General features: G+C 39.5%; 1 protein-coding gene across 1 annotated transcript; it reads right to left on the reverse strand.

The window, feature by feature from the left end:
* Positions 1–1,596: 1,596 nt before the first annotated feature.
* Positions 1,597–22,005, reverse strand: dlgap4a (discs, large (Drosophila) homolog-associated protein 4a). The gene is made up of 11 exons (XM_020929529.2): positions 20,815–22,005; positions 19,516–19,751; positions 18,581–18,658; positions 17,108–17,246; positions 15,592–15,808; positions 9,350–9,849; positions 9,179–9,276; positions 6,845–7,254; positions 5,806–5,897; positions 5,103–5,255; positions 1,597–3,545 (listed from the first exon to the last, which is right to left on the reverse strand). Exons 1-11 carry the CDS (start codon positions 22,003–22,005, stop codon positions 3,324–3,326), a joined length of 3,336 nt encoding a protein of 1,111 aa, XP_020785188.1. The 3' UTR covers positions 1,597–3,323.
* Between the last annotated feature and the right edge of the window lie 214 nt (positions 22,006–22,219).

Consider the following 22,219-nt stretch of genomic DNA (forward strand, 5'->3'; position numbering starts at 1 on the left):
TCTCACAGTGTCTAACTAATACACCATAACAATTAGGAAACCTTTATTTGTAAGGTATGTGCTTGTTTTGAAAAGAAATGGAAGTTCTTCATTAAATATCACTTTTTGCTTTGTCATATTTGCATACATGTACAGGTGTATGCAGCTAAGGATGTGGAAGATAAAGTGGTAACTGGTGCTGGGTGAGTTTCTGTTGTGAATCCACACAATTTTGCTTCATCCAAGTGGTTATAAAAACAGATATTTCACATATTATTTTACCATTTGATCATCCTTTTTATAGCCCTTTAAACACAGGAAGTACTAGTAAACAAACTCTTTCATATATACCTGATCAGGCCATGCTCTCCTCAGATAATCAGGAATTTGGCAAATAAAGGGATCCAGCTCCGTAAGTAGTATCCTAAAATAAGAAAAGTCTATGTGTCACAGTTATGGATTTGCACAGTACACACCCTGAAACTGTACTGGTAGAATGTTTCTATTTTTCCTGTATGAAATCCATGCATCGCAATGATTACAAAGTTACATTAAAGTCACTTATTATGATGCCATAATGTTTATTTGATTATGTAATATCAACTAAGCTGCTAATATTACTACTATATATTGTGTAGGGATGATACCGATATATTGCTTCCAATATTGATATCGGTGGCTGCAGTTGCATCATAGACTGTATAAAGAATATTTATGCAGTCTATGGGTTACATGCACACCAAATAAAAAACTTAGCCGATATTTGGCACCAACATTTTCTTTCTTTTTTTTTTGAGCTGCCCCAGTGTGCTCATTTGTCATTCCCAGTTTATCCTCAGTGCTTCAGAGTTGTATTTTTGTAACAGAATGAATAAAAATTTTAATTTAAGAGCTATTAAAGATATGCCTGTATGTTTACACAATAAAGCAAATTATTTAATATCCCAGATAAATAGATTTTGTAATTATATATATATATATATTTTTTTTTTTACAAAAGTGAAAAGTTATTTTTGTGAACTTAACCTTATTTAAAAATCTTGATTTCAGTATTGGCCAATATTGGTATTCAAACACAGCAGCGAGACAAATATCGGATATTGGTATCTGCTCAAAAGATCCATATCAGACCATCCCTAATAATGTGATTGGATGGTATAGTAAGACAGCAAGAATGGCAACCAGGACATGTAGCAAAGGGATGTTTAATGATCATTTTGGACAATGAAATGTACATGTCCATAGTTGATGTCATACAAATAAGGAGAAGAAAGAAAAAAAAAAATCTGTTGTGTCAACATTCCCAGTCCACCTTTATGTTTGCTTGAGAAATGAAGAAGAAAAAAAAAGAAACATGTTGAGTGTTATGCAAACGCTGACCAGTAGGGGGCGTGCCAGCTCTTAAATAAAATGGGATAACGTTGACAGTAAAGCTGCATCTATGAGTCATCCGCATTGCCTGGTTTCCGTACCCTTGGCACTTGTGTTTCTATTTGAGACCGAACAGAACCAGCGTCATAATTTTGAGGCAAAGCTTACTCATAGACGGCTTATAATAAAGATATGATGAAAACTTAAAATAGTGATTGAACGAACTGAAAAAGAAAAAAACTCAACTTTAAATAAATCATTTTAATAATAACAACAATGAAATGTAGACCACTGCCATGTTGGCCTGAACCCCTCACAGCACCATTATATATTCTACGTAAAAGGCCATGCCATTCTAAGGCTGGCCTTTATTTCATATGCCACAAAAACATTACATTAAAATGAAACTTAAATTAAAAATGTACCACAGATTTCATACAAAGGGTGGGAGTTGCTGCTGTAAAGTGTCTGCCCAGAGTCTGATTTGGCAGCCAAATTTATTCTGATCTACAACCAAGCCTTTATTTCCCTAACACTGCACGATTAAGCTCTATAACGTAATAAATAATCCTTCAATAGTGGTTTCATTGTCTTAAGCTTAAAGGTGGACAATGCAACTTTTCTGGTGGAGTATCTGTCACCTGTTTGTCTCCGTGGAGATGTGATTGCTTTGCCTTTGCCACAGTATGACATTAAACTTGTGCATGTTCACTGAAACGAGGTTGATGCCACCAGGCCAAGTTACAAGTCACAACAAAACACATTTTTTTCAAGGCAGGTAGTGTGAAACACTTCAAGCAAAGCCATAATATCTCCATGGAGGCAAGAAGGTAGACCCTCCACTGGAAAAGTTACATAGTCCACCTTTAGATCCTGAGACTCTGGATAGCAGTCTGTACTAAACCTTCATGCTGCAGTGATGAAAATTGTGGTTATTTTATGCATTGGTCCAATACATTTTTATTATTGCTTGTTCATTTGCCTTTCGAGGAGCATACAACTCCCACCCGAGCACAGTCAGCTGATTGGGAATGCCTTACACATGGATATATGACATGGATTGTGTCTTGGTCCCCTACATCACAGAAGGATGCAGTGAAAGAGGAGCGGACTTGATCGGGCATGAAAGGGTTAAGTGCAGTGATCAAGTTCATATGATCTTTGAACGCAAACATTTCATACATTCCACAGTGGATCACAGGCTGGCAGTCACTCCTCGCGTGTCATCATGGAAATAAAAAATTGTAAGACTTTTATGAGTTTTCACAGACACTGGTAGTGTTTGTGAAGAGAGGAAGAGACAAGCAGAGTGATGATTGTTGCATCAAGTACTAATATGTGATGATAGTACATGTATTTTAAGCTATAAAAAACTACCTTGGTACTCAACACGGACCTCTTTCTAACAAATAATCTTGGTATACAACATTTACAAAATAAACATTGTAATAGTGTGATCTTTATAATATATATGCTACTGCCTTCCTCTGGTTCTCTGCGTTTTAAACTCTGAGTGAACGCCATCTTGTCTTGTGGTATCGGTGATTGGCAGCCTATTACAAAGAGTGGGGACAGAGAAGAGGAAGACGGTGGACAGTGCACCTGCTGCATGTTGTGTCCTGAGAGTGGAGATGGTCGCTCAGCCCGACAGCCTGCCCATAGACTCAGCACAGGGATACCAAGAATCAGTTCACAAGGTACAGGGGTGTCCTTATTCAAGATATTTGCACATGTAAGAAGTCTTGATATATGTTAATTATTATAATAACAATAATAACAATAGTATTAAACATCTGGAGTTCTGTCCAATGGCGGCAGGGTGGTAATCTGCTTACACTGGATCATATTGACGCCGCTTGATCCCACGTCTTTCGGATCAGCCTCAGTGCATCAAATAAGCTCATGTCCTCAAATCTGTGTCTGTGTCAAATGTCCAAAAGTGTGTTGTCATGGTGATCAGCGCTGATTTGCCCTCAGAGCCGCGTTTGAGCTTCGGGGACGTAGATTTCGATACTGTCTGCGCTTTCCGTGGCGGAGTTTTGCCGCACCGATGCCGCACGCTTTGCCGCCATCAGCCGTTTCCGCGCCTCCTGCCTCTGCTTGTCCACGGCGCTGTCCATGCTCCGGTCTTTCCCCGCTGCCAGTTTGGGCTTACACTGCTTCTTTGGCACCGATGATGGAAGCTTGGTCTCATCCTGCAAATCCACATTCAAATATACAGTTAGGAGTAGAGCCCGACCGATATGGATTTTGCTGTGGCCGATATGAAACTGATATAATGGAAGTTGGAGCTGCCGATAGCCGATATAATCACCGATATATTTAGTGATGTAAAAATTCACTGTAAATGTTGAATTGTTTAAAAAACTTAGGTTTGGCTCTGGTGGATTTTAAATTGGGTTTATTTAGGCAACATTTATTGTTATTCTGCCTCTTTACATCATATTTACAGACAGTAGGTTGGCTTAATGGCATTTTTGCATCACATTCTAGACACTAGTGATGGGTATTCCAGTTCTTTTTAGAGAACCGGCTCTTTTGGCTCGGCTCACTAAAAGCTGCTGGTTCTTTTGGCTCCCAAGTGGCTCTTCAGATTGTTTTGTTGCAAGCAGGACTACAGCACGTCTAAAGCAGGACTGAATCAGTACTGAACCAGGTCTAAACCAGGACTGAAAAAGGACTAAACCGGGACTTATTTATTTTATGCCCAACTACAGTCAAATATGCTCGGTTTTGTTTTTTTTTTTAATCCTACGTACACGCAAATTTCTCAAAGTTTCGTTTTTAGCCGCTGCCGCTGTCAAACCACGAATCAAGCGGCGTGAAGAGAAAAAAAGTGAGAGAAAGAGAAAACACGGGTCCCAATAAGGATCAGGCTCCCGTCGTTCCCTTCAAAGAGCCGGTTCTAAGAGTCATTTCGTTCGCGACGGACCCATAACTAGTAAAGAAAGTAGCGCTATTAGCCTTTAGCCGTAAATACGTGCGCGCCGCGGTAATTAATTATATGCGCAAATGTCATAATTCACACGTCTATTCACAGCTCATTTACATATCAGTGCAGGTCCAGTAGCAAATATACGGCCAATATAGTCACTTTAGAACAGACCAATAGAAAACAGTCTGTATATGTGCGGGAGCTACAGCAGCTAACCCATTACAAATGACAAAAACTAGCTTCAGAGTCGATATATTTCCAACACTCACCGCTCATACAGGCTCCTCCTCACATCACAAATCTGCACTAATAAATGTCCTTTTAATCCAGACTCAAACCGATTGTCCGTAAAAAGAATATAATCTCAGTGTTTGGATCTGTGTCTGCGAGTGTAAACAAACACACGTGAGTTACGCGACTCTGTGGTGTGTTCAGGGACAGTACGGACACACAAATGACTCCGTAGATAAATACTGATGTGGAGCCACATATTATTTATCTGTCTGTAAATTGGATTAAATGAACATAATGTAGAGAGTCTAAGCTTTATAACGAGGTATAACATGCCCACGTGAAATATCGGCCCCTATCAGCAAGCACATCGGCCGATAGCCGATATGCCTAAAGTTGCCCATATCAGCCGATAATATCGGCCAACCGATATATCGGTCGGGCTCAAAAATTACCATTGTCTGGTTTGACTGGGAGAAAGGCATTTTTCATTAATGTATTATTGTCAAAACTGTATAAAAATAGTTGTCAAAGATCCAATTTTCCCCTCATGTTGTGTAATCTAAAAATACAACAAATGCCTCACCTTCTTTTCGGGCTTTTCTGGAAGCTGCCAGTTGTTGGCCTTTAGCTGATAAAGCTCGTCAAACTTCATACTGATGTCTTCTATTGAGAGTTGTAGCAAATCCCAGAAGCCTGCGAGGTCCTGTGCTGTGGGCCTGGGGTTGGCATCTACCTTCTGATTAGGACAAAAAGAACAAACAGTTAATAAATCCAAGTTTTAGCAAGTCAGTTTGATATTATATCATCACTTTTACCTCATTTTGTCTTTTAGCTAAATTAAAGTGCATATGGTTGGTTAGACAACCTAATTACACTACAAATTTTGACAATTTTATAAGCTCAGAATTTCCTGGTTGAGCAGCAAATGCGACATAACAAATGAGCAATTGTACTGTAAACAAGGGCCCAATCTTACCAAATTTACACTATAATTTTTCTGTGACAAATAAAAAGTGAATTAATAACATCTAAATTTTGTTGAATGAATGTTTAAACAGAATTAGCCAGATGGAATTCTTTTGTTTCGATGTAATCAGAATGTCTTTTGTATATTTTTTTCATCAACTGTCTACACAAAGTGCCACTTGATTAGTTTAAAGCCATTTATTTTTATGGTTTATCCCATTAATCCAGGTAACCAAGTAAAGCGTGAGACGAAAGCATACTGAAGGTTCTTATCTTTAAGTCCAAAGGTGACTGAAGTATAGTTCACAGGGCTCACTTACCAGATTCTCATTGCAGAGTCCTCTGAACTGCTCAAACTTCTGTGATATCAGGAGCTGGGCACTCCCGACTGCGCTTCGGATCGTCCCCAGTACTGCAAAAATACAAAATACATCAAGCCAATTATCAACTGTAATGCAAGCAGTAAATAAAAGGTAGGCATAAATAAAATTATATGACTTAAACCGGATTGGTTTATGTGCTGTTCCTAGAGACAGAAGGGAGGGGTATCTACACTGACTCATGTTCATTTATATTTCAGACACTGCAGAGAAAGATCTGTCAAAAAGCCTGCATGGGAGACAGGAATAGTTCTGGGGGGTAAACAAAACCCAATACGAGAAGACGTGGTTTCAAGTGACTGGCTTTTAAGTTGAACAATTATAGTGTGGAGTAAATCATATAGAGTTTCATTCAATGGGCCTGTAGTGTACTCAAGATGGGGGCAGGGGTGTCTAGTGCTGATATAAAGATAGCAGTTTGGTTGAATAAAGTTAATTAATGAACCCTGTCACTATCAAACTGCGCCATATGATAAGACAACAGTACAGGAATACTGCCTCTTGCTCCTACCTGAGAGTAAAATTCTAGAATCAAATTGATGAATTAAAGGGCCACAATGCAACTTTTCTGGTGGAGGGTCTTGACATCTGCTGTTTTACTGCTACAAAAGTAAAAAAATAAACAAAAAAAACTATCAGTTCCTCCATGTAAACAGGTAAGCAGGAGGTAGACCCTTCACTAGAAAAATTACATGGTTTGTTGTTTAAATGTGCATTATTAAACTCAATCTCTGTATTCCTTTTTTTTAAAATTTAATTGTTGGTGAAATTGCACTACATACTAAAAACACCTCCAGCGCAGTCTTTGTTATGTGCCTGCGTCATTAGGTTATAATACTACCTAGAATGAAAGCATAGCCAGACTTGAATGGACAAAACTACCACAATGTGTTTATGTCTGCAGGTGCTGTACTGATTGTGACTGAACCTCTCCTGTCTCCCTTCAGTTATATAGAATGACAAACCTATCTGCACGTACCCTCCTCTGACAGTTGGTTGTCTTTGGTCTCCTGCTCCATCTGTTGACACCAGCCCTCCATGCGTCCCGTCTCGGCCTGGAGGAGCTTAAGAAACCAGTTCCCGTCTCTGGCACAGGCAGGCGTGCCGGACTGGGGGTCATCGCCGTGAGCCGTCGTGCTGCCGTTGCCCGTCTGGAGGCTGGGGTCCGGAGGGGGCAGAGAGGAAGGGTCCAGCGCGGGATCCAGGGACTCAGGAGGGGAGGATATCCTGGAGGAGGTGGCCTTCTGAAGGGACTGTGCTGTGGGCTTGTCCTGTCCATTGGTGGTGGCGCAGTTTGCCTTCTCGGTGTTGACACAATTGGTCTCCTGTGGCTCCAGTGACTCCGTCACTGTGTTTTGTCTGGAGGCCATGCTGTTGTCTCTGCTCAGACTAAAAGAGCACAAAGATATAGTCAAATAGTGTGTAGCATTCAAAGCAGAGTTCGGCAAAAGATTGTATTGAAACAGTCTAAATAGGGCTGGACAATATTGTGATCTTGTTCCTGTGGCAATACAATATTTCACAAATTTTCTCTTGCAACTCTCCACACCTCCTATTGGCAATGTGGGAGAATTAAAGACTTAAGTGGATTTGACAAACTGCAATGTGATTCGTTACCTCTTCCTGACAATATTAAGATAATTGTGATCAAATTGAAAATCGTGATCTGGAAAACAAAAATCGTTGTAGAAACTTGTATTCCAAAAAAGGATAAAAAATAATACTTCAGCACTTTTGTGTTTAAGTTTATGGTCCATTAACATTTAGTGATACTTGAGCCTCAACCAAGACAATTACAAGCTTGTTTTAGCACACTTCTGAAAGGTTGCAAAAATATTTTATTCATGGGTTTTAGGATTCTGTTTATAGGCACCATTTTGAGGACAATTTAAACCCATAATATGTAGTTGTTAATTGTTAATCACTATGGCAACAGTGCCTCTGAAACCCATGGACTATTATGGAGACAATCTAAAGTAAAGATGGTCATTTTCATAATTCGTCACCACTACTAATCTAGGTCAGTAGAGTTGCAGCGAATGACATGATACAAAAATTTGTTATAAATGAATAAAGGGAGGGACGGCTGTGAACAGTGTTGTTGTGTAAGGCAGGAGAAAATGAATCTGACTGATAATAGGTGGGGCATGAAATGAACGCATGACTCTGAGATAATGAGCAGAGGAAAGGAAGGAGTCATTAAACAAATGCGATTATTATGGGGCATTATAAAACAGTGGAAATGTGGAAAGGAGAGTTTTTTCATAATGTTTTGAGGACTGCAGTTCAAACGGTACTGAAAAAACATCAATAAAAAGGATGAGGACTGAGCTAGTGCTGATGATGTGGGGGCTGGCTCAAAAAACAGGATCAAAACATGCTCTCAAATCTATGTAACAACAACCGGGTTGCAGTAGACTTAGGATATTCTTGGTGGTCACGATACTAAAACTTGATTTTGATACTCAAATTGTCTACAGATTTCAATACCACAATGATAAAAGACTTAGACAACAGAATGTAATTTTCAACACAATAATAATTACCATGTGGTCTTATAGTCGTTTTGATAAATTTTTATTTTTGTATCAGTACTACATATACAAATGTGTCTAGTTTGGATGCTAGTTTGGTATCAGTAAGTAACCAATTTTCTATACTTTTGACAACCCTAATTCTTGTTTGATTAAAGACATATCAAGGAGAGGAGAAGAGTTAAAAGAACTCTCAAACCAAGCATCTCTATCTAACCATGTTATCTAACCCAAAATGCAAATACGCACGATTGCAAGCTCACTGGAGTCCATGCAGTAACTACAGAAAAGTACTAAGACTGTATTTGCAACAAGGTTTCACTTCCAAGCACTTCTAATTCACTTCTGTTGTCCAAATCCATTATAATGCAATAAAATGACAATCAAGTATTGCCAGTATTGTTTCTCTAAATACGATGGTCTATTATAAACAATTAAAGGTTGTCAAAAGCATCAAAAATCAAATACGAATCAATACTAAAACTAATATCAAAACTACATTCATTCAGTGGTGTGACTGAAATCAGACGTGTCAAAACTGTACAATACTGGACCATTTTAGATTGGTCTTGATCTGTACTACAACAATATGAGACTACATTACTATTAAATTCACTATTTTGTGTTGTAAATAACAGTGTATTACAATCTTTTATTATCATGTGGTATCGAAATTGGCATCAAGCCTTCTCCTTAGTATTAAAACTGACTTTGCAAATGGCCACTTCAACTTGTATTCAAAATTTTCAAACATAAAACAAACAGTTATTTGTACTTACGGCCTGCCGTTCTCCACTTGAACCCCAATGGACTGGAATTTTAAAGGTGCTGTTAAAGGGAGTGGCTCTTCTCTTGTTACTGGCAAAATACAATCCACCTGGGAAAACATTTCAAAGAGAAATTAGCAACAGTCCTATCATTCAAGACCAATGTGTAGCCAAACTATTTACCTGTATTCCAATAGAGGACAGTTTTCTTTTGGGCGCAGTTGGGGGTTCGTCAAGGGTGATAATGGGAGTCAGGGTGTCATGTTGGCACTGTGTAGATGTTGACGTGGTTGCAGTAGCTGTATTATCCGTAGCAGTACTAGCAGTAGCGGTAGAAGCAGCAGCAGTAGTAGTAGTGGTAGCAGGGGCAGTTATGTTCGGGGGTAAATCCCTTGGGGCAGGGACAGGAGGTACAACAGTGGTGGCAATAGGGATGGGCACCGGGACAGCTGGCGTGATGATACCAGTTGGGTAGGTGCCCTTTGCCAGGCTGCCCGTACGGATGCTACAGAGGCTGTCCGAGGAGTTGCTGCGTCCCGACTGGCTGTTGGCTTCACTGCCGCGGTCTTGCTGGTCGTAGTAGGTGTCCTGGGCTGATTCAGTGCTGCTCTGGAGAGTGACAGAGATGAGGGGTTTGGAGGTGGTGCGTGGTGGGACCGGAGGGGGGGCTTTCCTGTTGTTGACTGCAGACACAAAATGACATGAAAAGAATGAAAAAACTCCTTGTTTCTCTTTGTCCCCATGTTTAAACTGTCACACAACAAAAAAAAAAAACTGCAAGAAAGTTTGAAAGAAAAGCATTATTGTGTTGCTGTAACTAAAAATGGCTGCTATGTAGGACTGCTTGATATCAAATGAGGATGTAATTTGTATTTTGACAGAGTCCTACAGCAAGGTGTCCTGTTTAGTTTCTGTTTAAATGGTCCATCAGTACACAATAAAGATAAACCTTCCCTTAACCATATGCGATTAAGCATATGGTACTGGTAATGTATTTTCAAATGTATTTAATTGGACAATAATAAAACATATATATATATATTTTTTAAATTTTATAATTTTTTTGATGAAATAGTTAGTTGACAAAAAGAGTATTTCTGTATTTTGGATATTTCAGTAAACTACAGGTCTTGAAAAAGCATGTTGCATAGGGCCTACTATTTAACCAGAAACAACCCTGGTATTAGGATTCCTAAGCATTTCAGTAGCACTAAGCTCATTCCTTTCTTGGTCACATGCTGCCCCAGTGTCGACTAAATGTTTAAAATACATTTGACAAAAGATATAATTAAAGCAGTGACGTTTCCGAACAAATGGTACAAATGTGTTATGTTTTTCCCCTCCAGTAGCAGTATCACTCCAAATGGGACCCAGAACCCTATAATTGTGTGGGTGCTGCTCTCCTGTCATCAGCCAATGAGTCACAGAACCAGCCAAGCTCTCATTAAAAGCCACTGGCAGCGCACACAAACAGAGGATCTGTATTTACTCTGCTGCCAGGGCCCTGACAGCTCTGCGTCAGGAGAACAGCCCATCCACAGCACGGGCAAAATCTGCAAATCCACTGAATAAAACAGATGTACGCAGTTAAGACGTAACAAAGCAGCTTGCGTTTAGAAGAGAATGTTAAAACAAGAAAAGTTATAACTAGGGCTGAACAATCAATCAAAAAAATAAATAAATAAAAATTAAAAACAAGGAACTTGCTTAGAGCTTGGTGAATTTTCAGTTATTAGCTTGGGTCTGAAAGGGCAATCACCTGCAAATGTGATTGGAGTTCAGATTTTGGATTACTACAAAGGATCATTCTAGTTTTTAATTGCATTGATGATTAAAATAATATAAAACAGAACTTTGGGAGTAAAAAAGTATCTTTTTTGCTTCATTCCTTCGGTTGACCATCTTAATCCACATGGTTGGGGGTCATTACAATTCTTACATTTGTTGTGATATTAGGGTATTAGGAAGGCTCAATGTATGGAAGAGGTGCTACTTTTTGTTTAAAAATGCACTCATGAATCAAATAAAATCGTCTTGTCAGCTGCATTGAAAAACAGAAGAGGATTATAATCTATGTAGTTTGTGCCACTGCAACAAAACAATGGCCTCTTGAATCCACACTCTGCCTTAAAAAGTCTTGGCATTTCTTGGACAATAAAGTGTAAACACTGGAAGGTTATAAGAGGATTAGGACTTTAAAAGGCTACTGTAAGCAGTAAGATGCCCTCTATGCTCCATTATACAGGAAACAATAATGACCAAATTCCAGGTAGACATTATAGTAAATGGGCTATTATAATATCTTTTAGAGTATACATTAGACAGATAACCAGCTTGACCTCCTCAAATTTAGTTAATTTAAATTTTTTTTAACTTCCATTTCTAAACCATTAAATCGAGAACAAATTATGGCTAATCCATCTATGCCTAAAAGCTAAGTATACATTGGTTTAAATTAAAAGATGTATTTACTGTCAGTGTGATGACAGGTCATAATGTTAAGTGATTGTAATCAATGTTATTCTTAATTAGAGGGAAGAGTTAAGTCCTTTGTATAGAATTATATTAAATTAGTTTTGACAAGAGCATCAATAGCTCAGTGAAGCGGCAGCCAACAAACCCCAGGCCTGGATTATGTATTGCAAAAGGTAATATCATTTTATTATGAATCATTCTTTGAGTTCATGTCTGGAGAGGAGCCAACAATAATAAAAGAAGTGGTAGAGAAGCACTGAACAAGATTAGAAATGAAGATAGTAAAAATGAATGCAAACCTCATAAACAAGATGTTGAAATATGACAAGGCCGATTATAGGAACACAAATAAAAGTTTCATCGATCTGAAAAAAGGTACAGCTAAAAATACATGTGCGTCTTTTGTAGCTCCAAGATTGTTTGAGAGAAGGAGGAACAGTTTGACGAGTTTATGCACTATTTATATCCTCTGTAAATGGACTTACTTAGGTGAAGCTCTAAGCGCTTTGTTTAAAATTACAAATGGCAGGTAATGTGGAAGCAACATTGATTTTTAAAAAGGTATTTGTGTACACAACAACCTAGGAGACTATTTGTATGGCTCACTGGACTAGGTCACAACCTAAGCCAATGTCTTTTTAGGTTAATCTTTCATTATATTTCAGCATGATTATAAATGCAGAAAATAATCTTAAATTAACAAACTGTGAATCAGTTGTTCCAATTTTAAATCAAAGGATCTGAAATGTTAAAACTGCAAATGTTTGATCTGTGAGGTCTTTTTTTACATGTTCCTTCATACAATTTCTGGAGTTTAAATGTCACTTACTGTCTGCATTTCATATTTGAGCTGTCTTTTTTAACAGTGTAGTTAATTTTAATGTGAATGACAACACAAGGAGTATTCTTTTTAGACTATGGAAGGCCACCATAGTGTCTTCTGTTAATGGGAAACACTGCAGGAAAAAAAAAAGTCAAAATTGTGAACTAAACCTGCATGATTTATTAACAATCATGTAAAAACTTTTGTTTCTTCTTGTATCTTGTGTCTCTGACACAGCTGTTGTTCCAATTCTGAATAAAATTTACTTTTGAAACTGAATTACTTTACAGTTTAGAAGTTCTCATTTTAGTTTTCCCATCATAACTCCTGGACATGTTTTAATGTAATCCTCAAATCTTAGAGCCCTAATCTGAAGGGAAGCTAAGTACATGGGAAGTGTAGGCATCAGCAGTAGCTGTGTTCGTGGAGCAACTGCATGAGCTCATCAATGAGAATGAAGAGGAAGAGTGTAATGATGTGGAGAATGACTCAGAGTCTGCCCATCCACTGATACTATGACCACACCTCAGCCAAACAATGAACTTAAAGCCATGTATAGACCTACCAGACAGAACAGTACCAGTGAAGCATATTAAAGTCCTTTGTGCTTACAGGGGCATTGCTTTTGATGCTAGCAGTGCAGATGGTGAGGTTTTCAACTAAAAAGCTAGTGTCCTAACCACCAGCCAACAGCTCCCGGCACTGTACAGTACACAGGAAGCTTATTAAATTTTGATCACATCCTCTGCCTTCAACACATAGCTGCAGAGGAGTGGAGGAGAAACTGAAAACATAAGGTAGACTTAAAATAGCCCCCAAAATATGGCAGTTGGGAAAGGATATTTTGTAAGATAGGATTACAGGTCGTTGAGTTGATTCCCACATGGGCCGAGATAAAAACATTATTATTGACAGTACAGGCAGCGAAGTGTCATCTGATCTGAAGGTTAAAATATGCCAAGAACAGCCCAGACCTATTTTCAGAGTTAAATGCCACTTGATTTAATAGTTTACATTAGCACAACGTGACTCATAGCTTATGCATACCTCTGAGCTGTATCACATGCTACGGGAAACATTAATGAAAAGGGGAGATTTAACATTATGGAGGTTAACCTAATTTATGCATAAATTGTCTAGTCATATTCGATTTAGTTAAAGTTTTGTTTTAGTTTCAATATTTAAAGATCTCTCTGTCACCTGCACAGTGTTCCCAGCCTCTTTGCACGTCAGAGGTGTCAAATGCTCCTCTCGTGTCGATTCGTGTGGTTACGTCCTCTTATTGGAAATTATTTTACGTTTTTGTCGTGAATATACCAGATTTGTTCAAAACATGAAAAGAAAAAGTTGACTCAAAACGCTCGAGATCGAGATGCTCATGTAGCCTCCTGGATGTTGACGCCTAGGCTTCTGTTAGCTCGAGTTGCTAATGGTAACATAATGAGGATAATACACACAAATTGCATCCTCCGCAGACTACTAAGCATTGGTTGGAGGTAAACAGAAATATGATCAGATAAACACGGTCATTTCTTTGTGTTCACTGCCTTACTACCGTCATCAGTCACGCTTTTTGCCCAATTTATTGTCCGGTTGCTACAGAGTAAGATTTCCACGTTTGCTATCGTTAGCCGCCTAGCTTAGCCTGCTATTATTGTCGGCGCAGCACACAAAAGCGATCAACAGCATAAACAAAGGCGAGATCGAGATATGGCAAAACGCTTACTGTGGTGTCGACGACTGGAAAATCCGTAAAATCTGTCCTTTAAAGATTAGCACCGGGACTGCAGACAGCATAAGGAGGGATATGTGGCCGTGTAAAGAAAAGATTTGTGGTACACGCCCTTGACAACCGCGATTGGAGTGCACGCTTTTTCTCAGACACGGCCGGAGCGAGCGATTGGACAGCGGGGGACGGGGGTCGAGCTCATCCACAGGCAAATGTGATTGGTTTAAGTCTACCTTTAATGTTGGTTATGGACGTGTCCAACATAGGTGCGTTTAGGAAACACGATACTCTCGGGAAGTGTTGTGAAAAGTGAACAGACAATGACCAATCCTGCATTGTCCTGTCTTTCTGTTCATGAGAATGCTTTTCTGAGCTGACCTTAAATTCACAGAATAGAATTTGACGATATTTTAGCCTAATAATTTATGTATTTATTTTATTTCCTTGCCCATGAAGTGTTAAATAATTCCACAACAATCAAAAATATAATTTATTAGTAAATGAACAAAAGGGTCAAACAGGCGGGGGTTTTTTTGTTTTGTTTTTTTTCACCCTTAATCGGTCAAAAAATATCTCTTATCATCCTCCACCATTGCTCCATCATGACACAACAATACAATTGAAGCCATATAAAAAACAAACTGAAGTTTAGTTTGTAATGGCTTATTTTATTGGTGTAGCCTAATAGTAATAGTACTAGTAGTGTACTAGTACTCTGTTTAGGTTTTAATTTCATGAGAATCTTTTTAAGAAGTCCTAATGATTCATGTTAAATTAGAATTTGGAGGACCTCAACAAATGGCCAGGGGCATCCAAATGTGGCCTCAGACCAATTTTTGTTTGGCCCTCAGCCTTCCTGCTGAATTGGTCCAAATTACCAAAACTAGTAGCCAACTTCTTACTGCAAATATTGACAATTTCTACTATAATTTCAAATAGCAAATATTTGGATGTGATACAGACCAAACAGGCTAATGAAGTATGATTGAAGGTGTGGTAGCTCAGTCAAACCTACGTCATATGAAACACTTTGAATGATTCACTTCACCTGTATCTGTGGCACTTTAAGTAGCCTATAATTTTTAATATGTGACCCTCAGTGAAAAAGGTTTGGACATGCCTGGTCTAGGCCAAAGATTCCACTTTGAGAATGGTGGAGAGAGAGGTTAGGCTATTATCTGAAGAAATCACATGGGGTAGGGACAAATAATTATTTCTGCTCTCGTAATTCAGAACTAACACAAGCCTTCTCAAACTTCCCAGTTCATAAAATGTTTTGGCTTTTAGGCCTCCACCTCCAGAACTACCCTATTCCCATTACTAACTTAAATGTGTCTTTTTATTTCTAGAATCATTCAGTTACATTTGTGTTTTTCAGCTTTACCATGGGCTACTCACGTGTGCTGGAGCTGTAGCAGTAGCTGGCTGCAGTGGGTGGAGGGGAGTCGGAGTCCACAGAGGTGTCGTCGTCCTGGGAGCAGCCTGCCTGGATGGCCCTCAGGTAACTGTGAGAGCGTGAGCGGAAACAGGTGGGAGCAGGCAGGTCAAGAGCCTCCACAGCCTGAGACTCCCCCTCACCGTACGGGCCCGAGTGACCACAACTCTGAGCACAGACCTGGCAGGAATAGGGTCATTATAATGTGTGCATAACAGAGGAAGTGTTTAATTAGAGATCACTACAATATTAGGTTGAAGGGGCTGAAGCTCAGATACCTGCTCTTCAGCGTTCACCATGTATGAAGAATAAATTATACATTGCATAAGACAGTGTTTAATAATAATCATGTTTTCAGATGACGTAATGCATACAGCCATTGTGTCCTTGATCAAAGCACTGTTTACAATTCATCCTATCACTTGTTTCACTATGTCTAACTGGATTGTGATGACACTCCATAAAAACAGTGCATAAAAAGTACAAGATGTCTAGAGTCCTGTTGATATATTTGCAGGTTCTATATGGGTTGCATGTACTTTGTTTAGCTCATTCAAACATGTATTAATGATGTCTCTCTCAGCAATATAAAAGTAAAAAATATGATTAAGATTAACTATGAAATAAAACATCAATCATACTTTCATTTAAAATATATTCTGTCAAGTCACCACATGTTCCCCCAAGAAAAAAGACTGGCCTCCACCTGTGTAAACATATGACATCAACATTGTATACCTTTAACATGCATTGAACATTGTTTGTGAAGTAGGGTAGTCTTTAACGTATCTGATAATAACAGCAATAACACCCTTAGATATTTTAGTTTGGAGTAGCAATTGGGGCCAATATATTTACAACCGCAAAAAAAGCCAAATCCACAATGTCTTGATTTCTTTGTGATAAAAAATATTGTATGTATGCATTTATGTAAACCTCACATTATAATTCATATGACATTGCATCTGTTGGAGCCAGTTTATATTTACTTAAGAAATTATTAATTTGATGTAAAATTTACTTTATTATCTTTATTATGTTTAAAGACAACACTGAATCTAAATCATGCCATCCAGATCTCCCCTCCCCTTCCTCTCCTCAGGTTTATCTAGCCACCTGTAGTGTCAGTCAGCAGTGCCAGTATGGATAGAGAGGAAGAGAGAAAGTATTTTGTGACCGCTAAAAGTCCTTGAAGGTCAACCCTGAGGAATAATTCTGTTCTTTAAAAATAAATGGATAATGGATTGGTGTGCTTTTTTTTATGTGAGTTACAAACCTTCTCAAAGCAACATGGCACAACAGCATCACTTTTTCAAGTTGGACATTCTATATGGGATGAGGGATACATGCCTTGGCTGTACAGGACAACTAAAAGAGGGACATGTGGGCTTATTATGTGGTCTTATGTTTGGTAATATTCTATTTTAATAATAAAAGTAATTGAGTAAATAGTTGTTTGACTGGGTTTATTTGTCTTACCTGAGAGCTTCTGCCCAGTGTAGCAGAACAGTAGCTGAACTCGCTCCTGTGTCGTGGCTGCGTTTCCACCGGACTCACCAGGCAGTCCAGGTTATCCAGGCTCCGATTCGTGGACAGCTCTTTCAGACAGGGCAGGGAGCTGTGGACCCAAATGACCATGAGTCCCAATCAAAATACCACAGGACTGAGCAGTGCATATGATAGCAGGCTTTTATGTTTTTCAATTTATTACTTGGTTTGGTAGTATAGTGTCTGTGGTAAATATTTATTATACTTTTACATCAGTTAAGTGGTAGTTTGTTGGTGGTTTGACAGTATGGTTGCTAGGTAATAGTAATGGAATTAGTCCTATCTGCTATCTGAAGTAAAATGATAAACATAACAAAATGTTCATGTTTATCTGTCTAAATATTGTTAACTTTGTTTTAGTGAAATGAATATGCTGTCATGTGCACTTTAACTGACACCATTAGAGACCGCTTTGTTATACAATAGACTCCCTTGGGTATCTCAACATTAAATAGAGTGCAGCCAGCAGTGCTATTTTTGTGTTTAAAATAGCAGCATGGGGGAGAGTGTTAGTTACTTAATATGTGTCTTTTATTATAAACTTCAAATTGCGCTGACAGGTTGTCTTATGGTACCCCGCTGTGATCTGAGTTAGCAGAAACATGTGCACAGGGTGTGGAAAGTGTTACAAAGTGAGAAACATCAAAACACAACACTGAGGATGTTAAAAGGACAAAAATGACAAGATACAACAAATTAGGGCTGTGCAATTAATCACATTACAGCCATACATTTTACGGACATGTTAATATATCATTTTAATCTATCTTTTTAATCGTGAGATCCACAGCCAATCCTCTGTCAGAGTTGGAGCAGAATTCAGACTTCGGAGAAATAAATTTGACTATTTTTGTGTTAAATGGCAGTGATTAAAAGTGTATTGTTTATTTTCAGGAAATTAAAAGTGGATTATGTAACTTTTCAGGTCAAGCGGCTCTGATCTGCTACCTGCTTGTTTCCGTGACAATGATATTGCTTTGTCTGGAATTACCCACAGTATGGCATTAAATGTGTCTCTCAAGCAATTATTCAAGGTATACAGGTATTTTTGTTGCTAAAAACATTGTGTCTGTGAATGGGCTCGTCTCTCATACTGAACATTTCGGGTAAAGCAATGACATCTCCATGGAGGCAAACAGGTGGCGTGCCTTCCACCAAAAAAGTTACATTGTGCACTTTAAATATTGAAAGGCATGATTATTATGATTTTTTTTTTTTTTAGTAAGTCAAAATAAATTCAAATGAAAAATCAAGCTTGTTCAAAATGAGGGAAAAAACATGAATATTTTGGTTGGCATATCGCCCAGCCCTGCAGCAAACAAACGAGGAGGTGTTGACAGTTGTGAGTCCGGTGAGGGGAGGTTGGGTGCACGTCACACTGCTGTGCCCTGGGTTTGCACTGACCTCAGTTGTTGCATAGAGCATGCACTTTGCAGAGGAGACCAGTAATAATCCTCCCGCATGAGAGCGTAGCCACGAGGTCTGTCCATGTGGGTGTGAGGGTAGAATAAACATCACAGATTCACCTGCTGTCACCTTTGGGCTCAACAACAAGAATCCTTCTTTTTCCCTATACTTAAAGTTAATGCTCATGGGTTGCAGCTTCCTGCTACAGGTAAGATCTTGAAGACTTTTCCCCCACTGTGGTAACAGTCCTAAGTTTTCATCATTCTGAAACATGTAGAGTTGAGAAGTTGAAGATGCAAGGTAGTTAAGATAGATTGTAAGTCCACATGTAGGTGAAACCAAAAAATATTAGCCATTTGTTTTACTTTCCCAATACTATCAGCTTGTACATTTTCTTACAAAAAAATCTGGTAATGAGCTTTTATTATAATACAAATAAAATCATAGTTTATATTTTGACGCCTATTATTTTTCAAAGTATACAATCAAGATGGCATTACTACATCTTTGAATACATTTTTAATTATGTTGATGCTGCCCCCTGCTGTTAACCTTTACACAATGTGCAGTTTTACATTAACTATACTGTGTGTGAGTGTATATAGCAAAAGATGCTGTTTCACACCTGTACTCCCTGGGCAGGTAGATATTACAATCTATAGAAAATATGAGAAAAAGAAATTGTGATTCTTTTTTTTTGGTCATAGCCCTATAATGTCGGGCATACATATATTTCGTCATTCCTTGCACATAGCTTATTGGGCGTCCATACTTTTTTATACTGACTTACATGTATTTATTTCCAATTCCATTTAATGATCTATTTATTATCTATTGTTATACCCCCATCTTAATTAAACCCTACAGCTCCATAGTATGCAGTGATGTCAGCAACAGATAACTATGGTAACCCTGTCTGCAGTTGTACTCACTTGCGAGGAGGGGGCGGGGGCTGCTGTTCACTTAGGGACCTCTGTGTTGCCTTCAGGTAGCTCTGTCTCCGTGCAGCGCTCTTTGGAGATGGTTTGGGACTTCCCTCTGAGTCCTCGCTGTCCTCCAGGTCCCCCATGGCTTTAACATAACTGCCGCTGCGCATCCTCCGACACGGGATCTCAGTGCCCTTGCCCCGTCCGTGACCCAGGGTACCTGCCCAGTCTCCAGACGGGACCTGTGGTGGAGGGTTATGCAACTGGTGTGAATATGGGTTGGAGAGTAGTTACTGTTAGACTTGTAGCTGGTATATATATATATGTGTGTTCACTTTGCGGAAATTATATGTAAAGCAGCACAGCGATAATGCAAATGGAATGAAAAGGCAAAAATTAGCTAAATTAAACAAGGCCACACTATAATAGGCTTAGCAATTAGCAGTAGGCTAGCATTAGTGGTTATGTTTATGGTTGAGCTATTTCACTTTTTAATATCTATTCCTTTATCTTTTAGAATGCATTCACTCTTGGTATGCTAATTTAGTTTAGCCTAAATGTAAACTTGGTTTGGTCCAGATTTAGTTAGATTTTTTTTTTTTAAAGTGTTATAGTAATCTTTCTGGTAAAACTGTGAAAAAAAAGCATGCACAAATACTAGTTTTGCAGAGATGTTAAAGATATTTTTTTATGTAAAGCCATGTTAGAATGTTGTTACCTCCTCAAAAACATACCTAGAGTTGTATTTTGTATGTGATGATGATTAAATCTTTATTTTTAGTCTGACTATATCTCCAGGGCCCAAAATGCTCCATTTCACCTTTTGATGTCATGAAGCGGTACTTTTAAAATCTTTTTACCTTTGGTTTATTAGTGATGGGCAATTCTAGGGCTGAAATTATCTAAATGATTTTAGTGAAGGTGGAGTTTAAAACACAGTGGAGCACTCCCTGTATTACCACATGACATCACAAGGTGAAACAGAACAGTTTTCAGTTTGAGAGAAGAAAAAAAAAAAATGCAGGATTTGTGTGTTAAGTATGTGTAATAAAACAAAACACAACTCCAGCTATGTTTGAAATGAGGAACATTAAAATATAGATCAGCAAATATTGTAATATGGGCAAAAGAAATTATGTTTGAATAATGTCTCCAAAATTATAGTACAGAGTACTTTGTTGTATGGTTTAACACCAGTCAGACACAATAGGCAAACCTCTGATATATTGCTTTTGGCTATAAGAAACAGCAGCAGTGGTATCATGCAAAGATGAGGATGAAATGGATACTCACAGACCCTCCTACCTGAAGGAACTGGTTAGTCATGTCTTGGTGGGAGGACTTAGTCTTGAGCAGAGTCCTGTTGACGGTGGCAGAGCCCTTCTGTAAAACCTGCCTGGCCTGAGTCAGCGTCAGCGTGGACCAAGACCCCCTTTTCACCAACAAGTCGTCTTTACTCCCCCTGAACCTCCCCTCCTCATCCTTACAACCCCCGACCTGCGTCGTCGGACATGCTAAAAACTTGAGGTCACTGCTGCTTTTGGAGGTCTTGAGAGTGTGTGCGGATATGGTGTTGTAGCCCTGTGGGATTTGCCTGGCCTGGCTGTCCGAAACCGCCCTGCCCAGCGTCATCATGGTCAACGGATTGCGGTAACCCATAGCGAGCGTTCCCGTTTTGGTAGTATCCATGTCCAGTGCATCATCTGAACCCCAAAGCCCGCCTAAAGCTGTTGATCGGATTCTCTGTCTTGGCATTTCAGATTTAGCCCTATCTTTACTTTTGCTTCTACGGCTTGGTCTCCCGCCTTCATCGCCTGATCCACCCCCGCTAATCGAACGACCATTCAAGTTTCCCTTAAGAGCCGAGTTTTCCAAAGATTGTGATTTGGCAAAAAGTTTTTGAACCGAATGCATCAGGTGCCGGATTCGCCCTGGACTCTCACTTCGTTGTTTGGACATACGCCCCCGGTGGAACTGCAAGGTACTGAAGCCGTCGCGGTGTAGCGGCAAGTGTCTTTCCAACTGGTCCAAAAGGTTCGCCGGAAGTCTGTTCATTTTAGCAGCCGCCGCGGTAGAGATGGTGGCTGATCCGCTGGTGATCATTGGAGCTCCAGAAAGCCCCAACCCAAGACCCATCCCTAGCGATAAAGACTGGGTCAACGCTCTCCCACCCTGCCCGACGGTCCCCGCCCCACCCATGCAAGCTTGGGAGCATTCTGACTGATCACCCTGCGTGGTAAAATGTAGTCTTGGAAACGTACTGCTGTTGGATATCGGCCCGAATGGTAACAGGCAGTCAGGGGCGAGGGTGGTTGGGCTGGTCGGGGGACACTGATGCAGGTGGGGGTCTAGGGTGCCATAGTGGTTGAGGGTGGGGCTGAGGAGGAAGGTCCCGTGGGTGTCGGGACTGAGAGGGCAGAGAGTTTTTTGGGTGCACCCGGGCGGTTCGCAGGAGTCGGACAGGTGGCGGCTGCGGTTTGCTCCCAAGCCCTTCATGATGGAGCCCTCAGAGCATCAGGTCAGTGCAGGTCTACAGCCTCATCCTGTAAAAACAAAAGAGGAAATAGAGGTTCAGTCGAATGGTTTTCTCCATTGAGATGTTATTGTTTAGTCTGGAATGTTTCACAGTGTGGCATTAAACCTTTCTATCGATATGGAGATCAAGCCAGACCAAGTCACAAGTCAAATCTGTGGAAAGGCGACCCCGCTC

Source organism: Boleophthalmus pectinirostris, unplaced genomic scaffold (assembly GCF_026225935.1).
Source record: "Boleophthalmus pectinirostris isolate CB_2022bp ecotype Guang Dong unplaced genomic scaffold, ASM2622593v1 HiC_scaffold_8, whole genome shotgun sequence".
Lineage (NCBI taxonomy): Eukaryota > Metazoa > Chordata > Actinopteri > Gobiiformes > Gobiidae > Boleophthalmus > Boleophthalmus pectinirostris.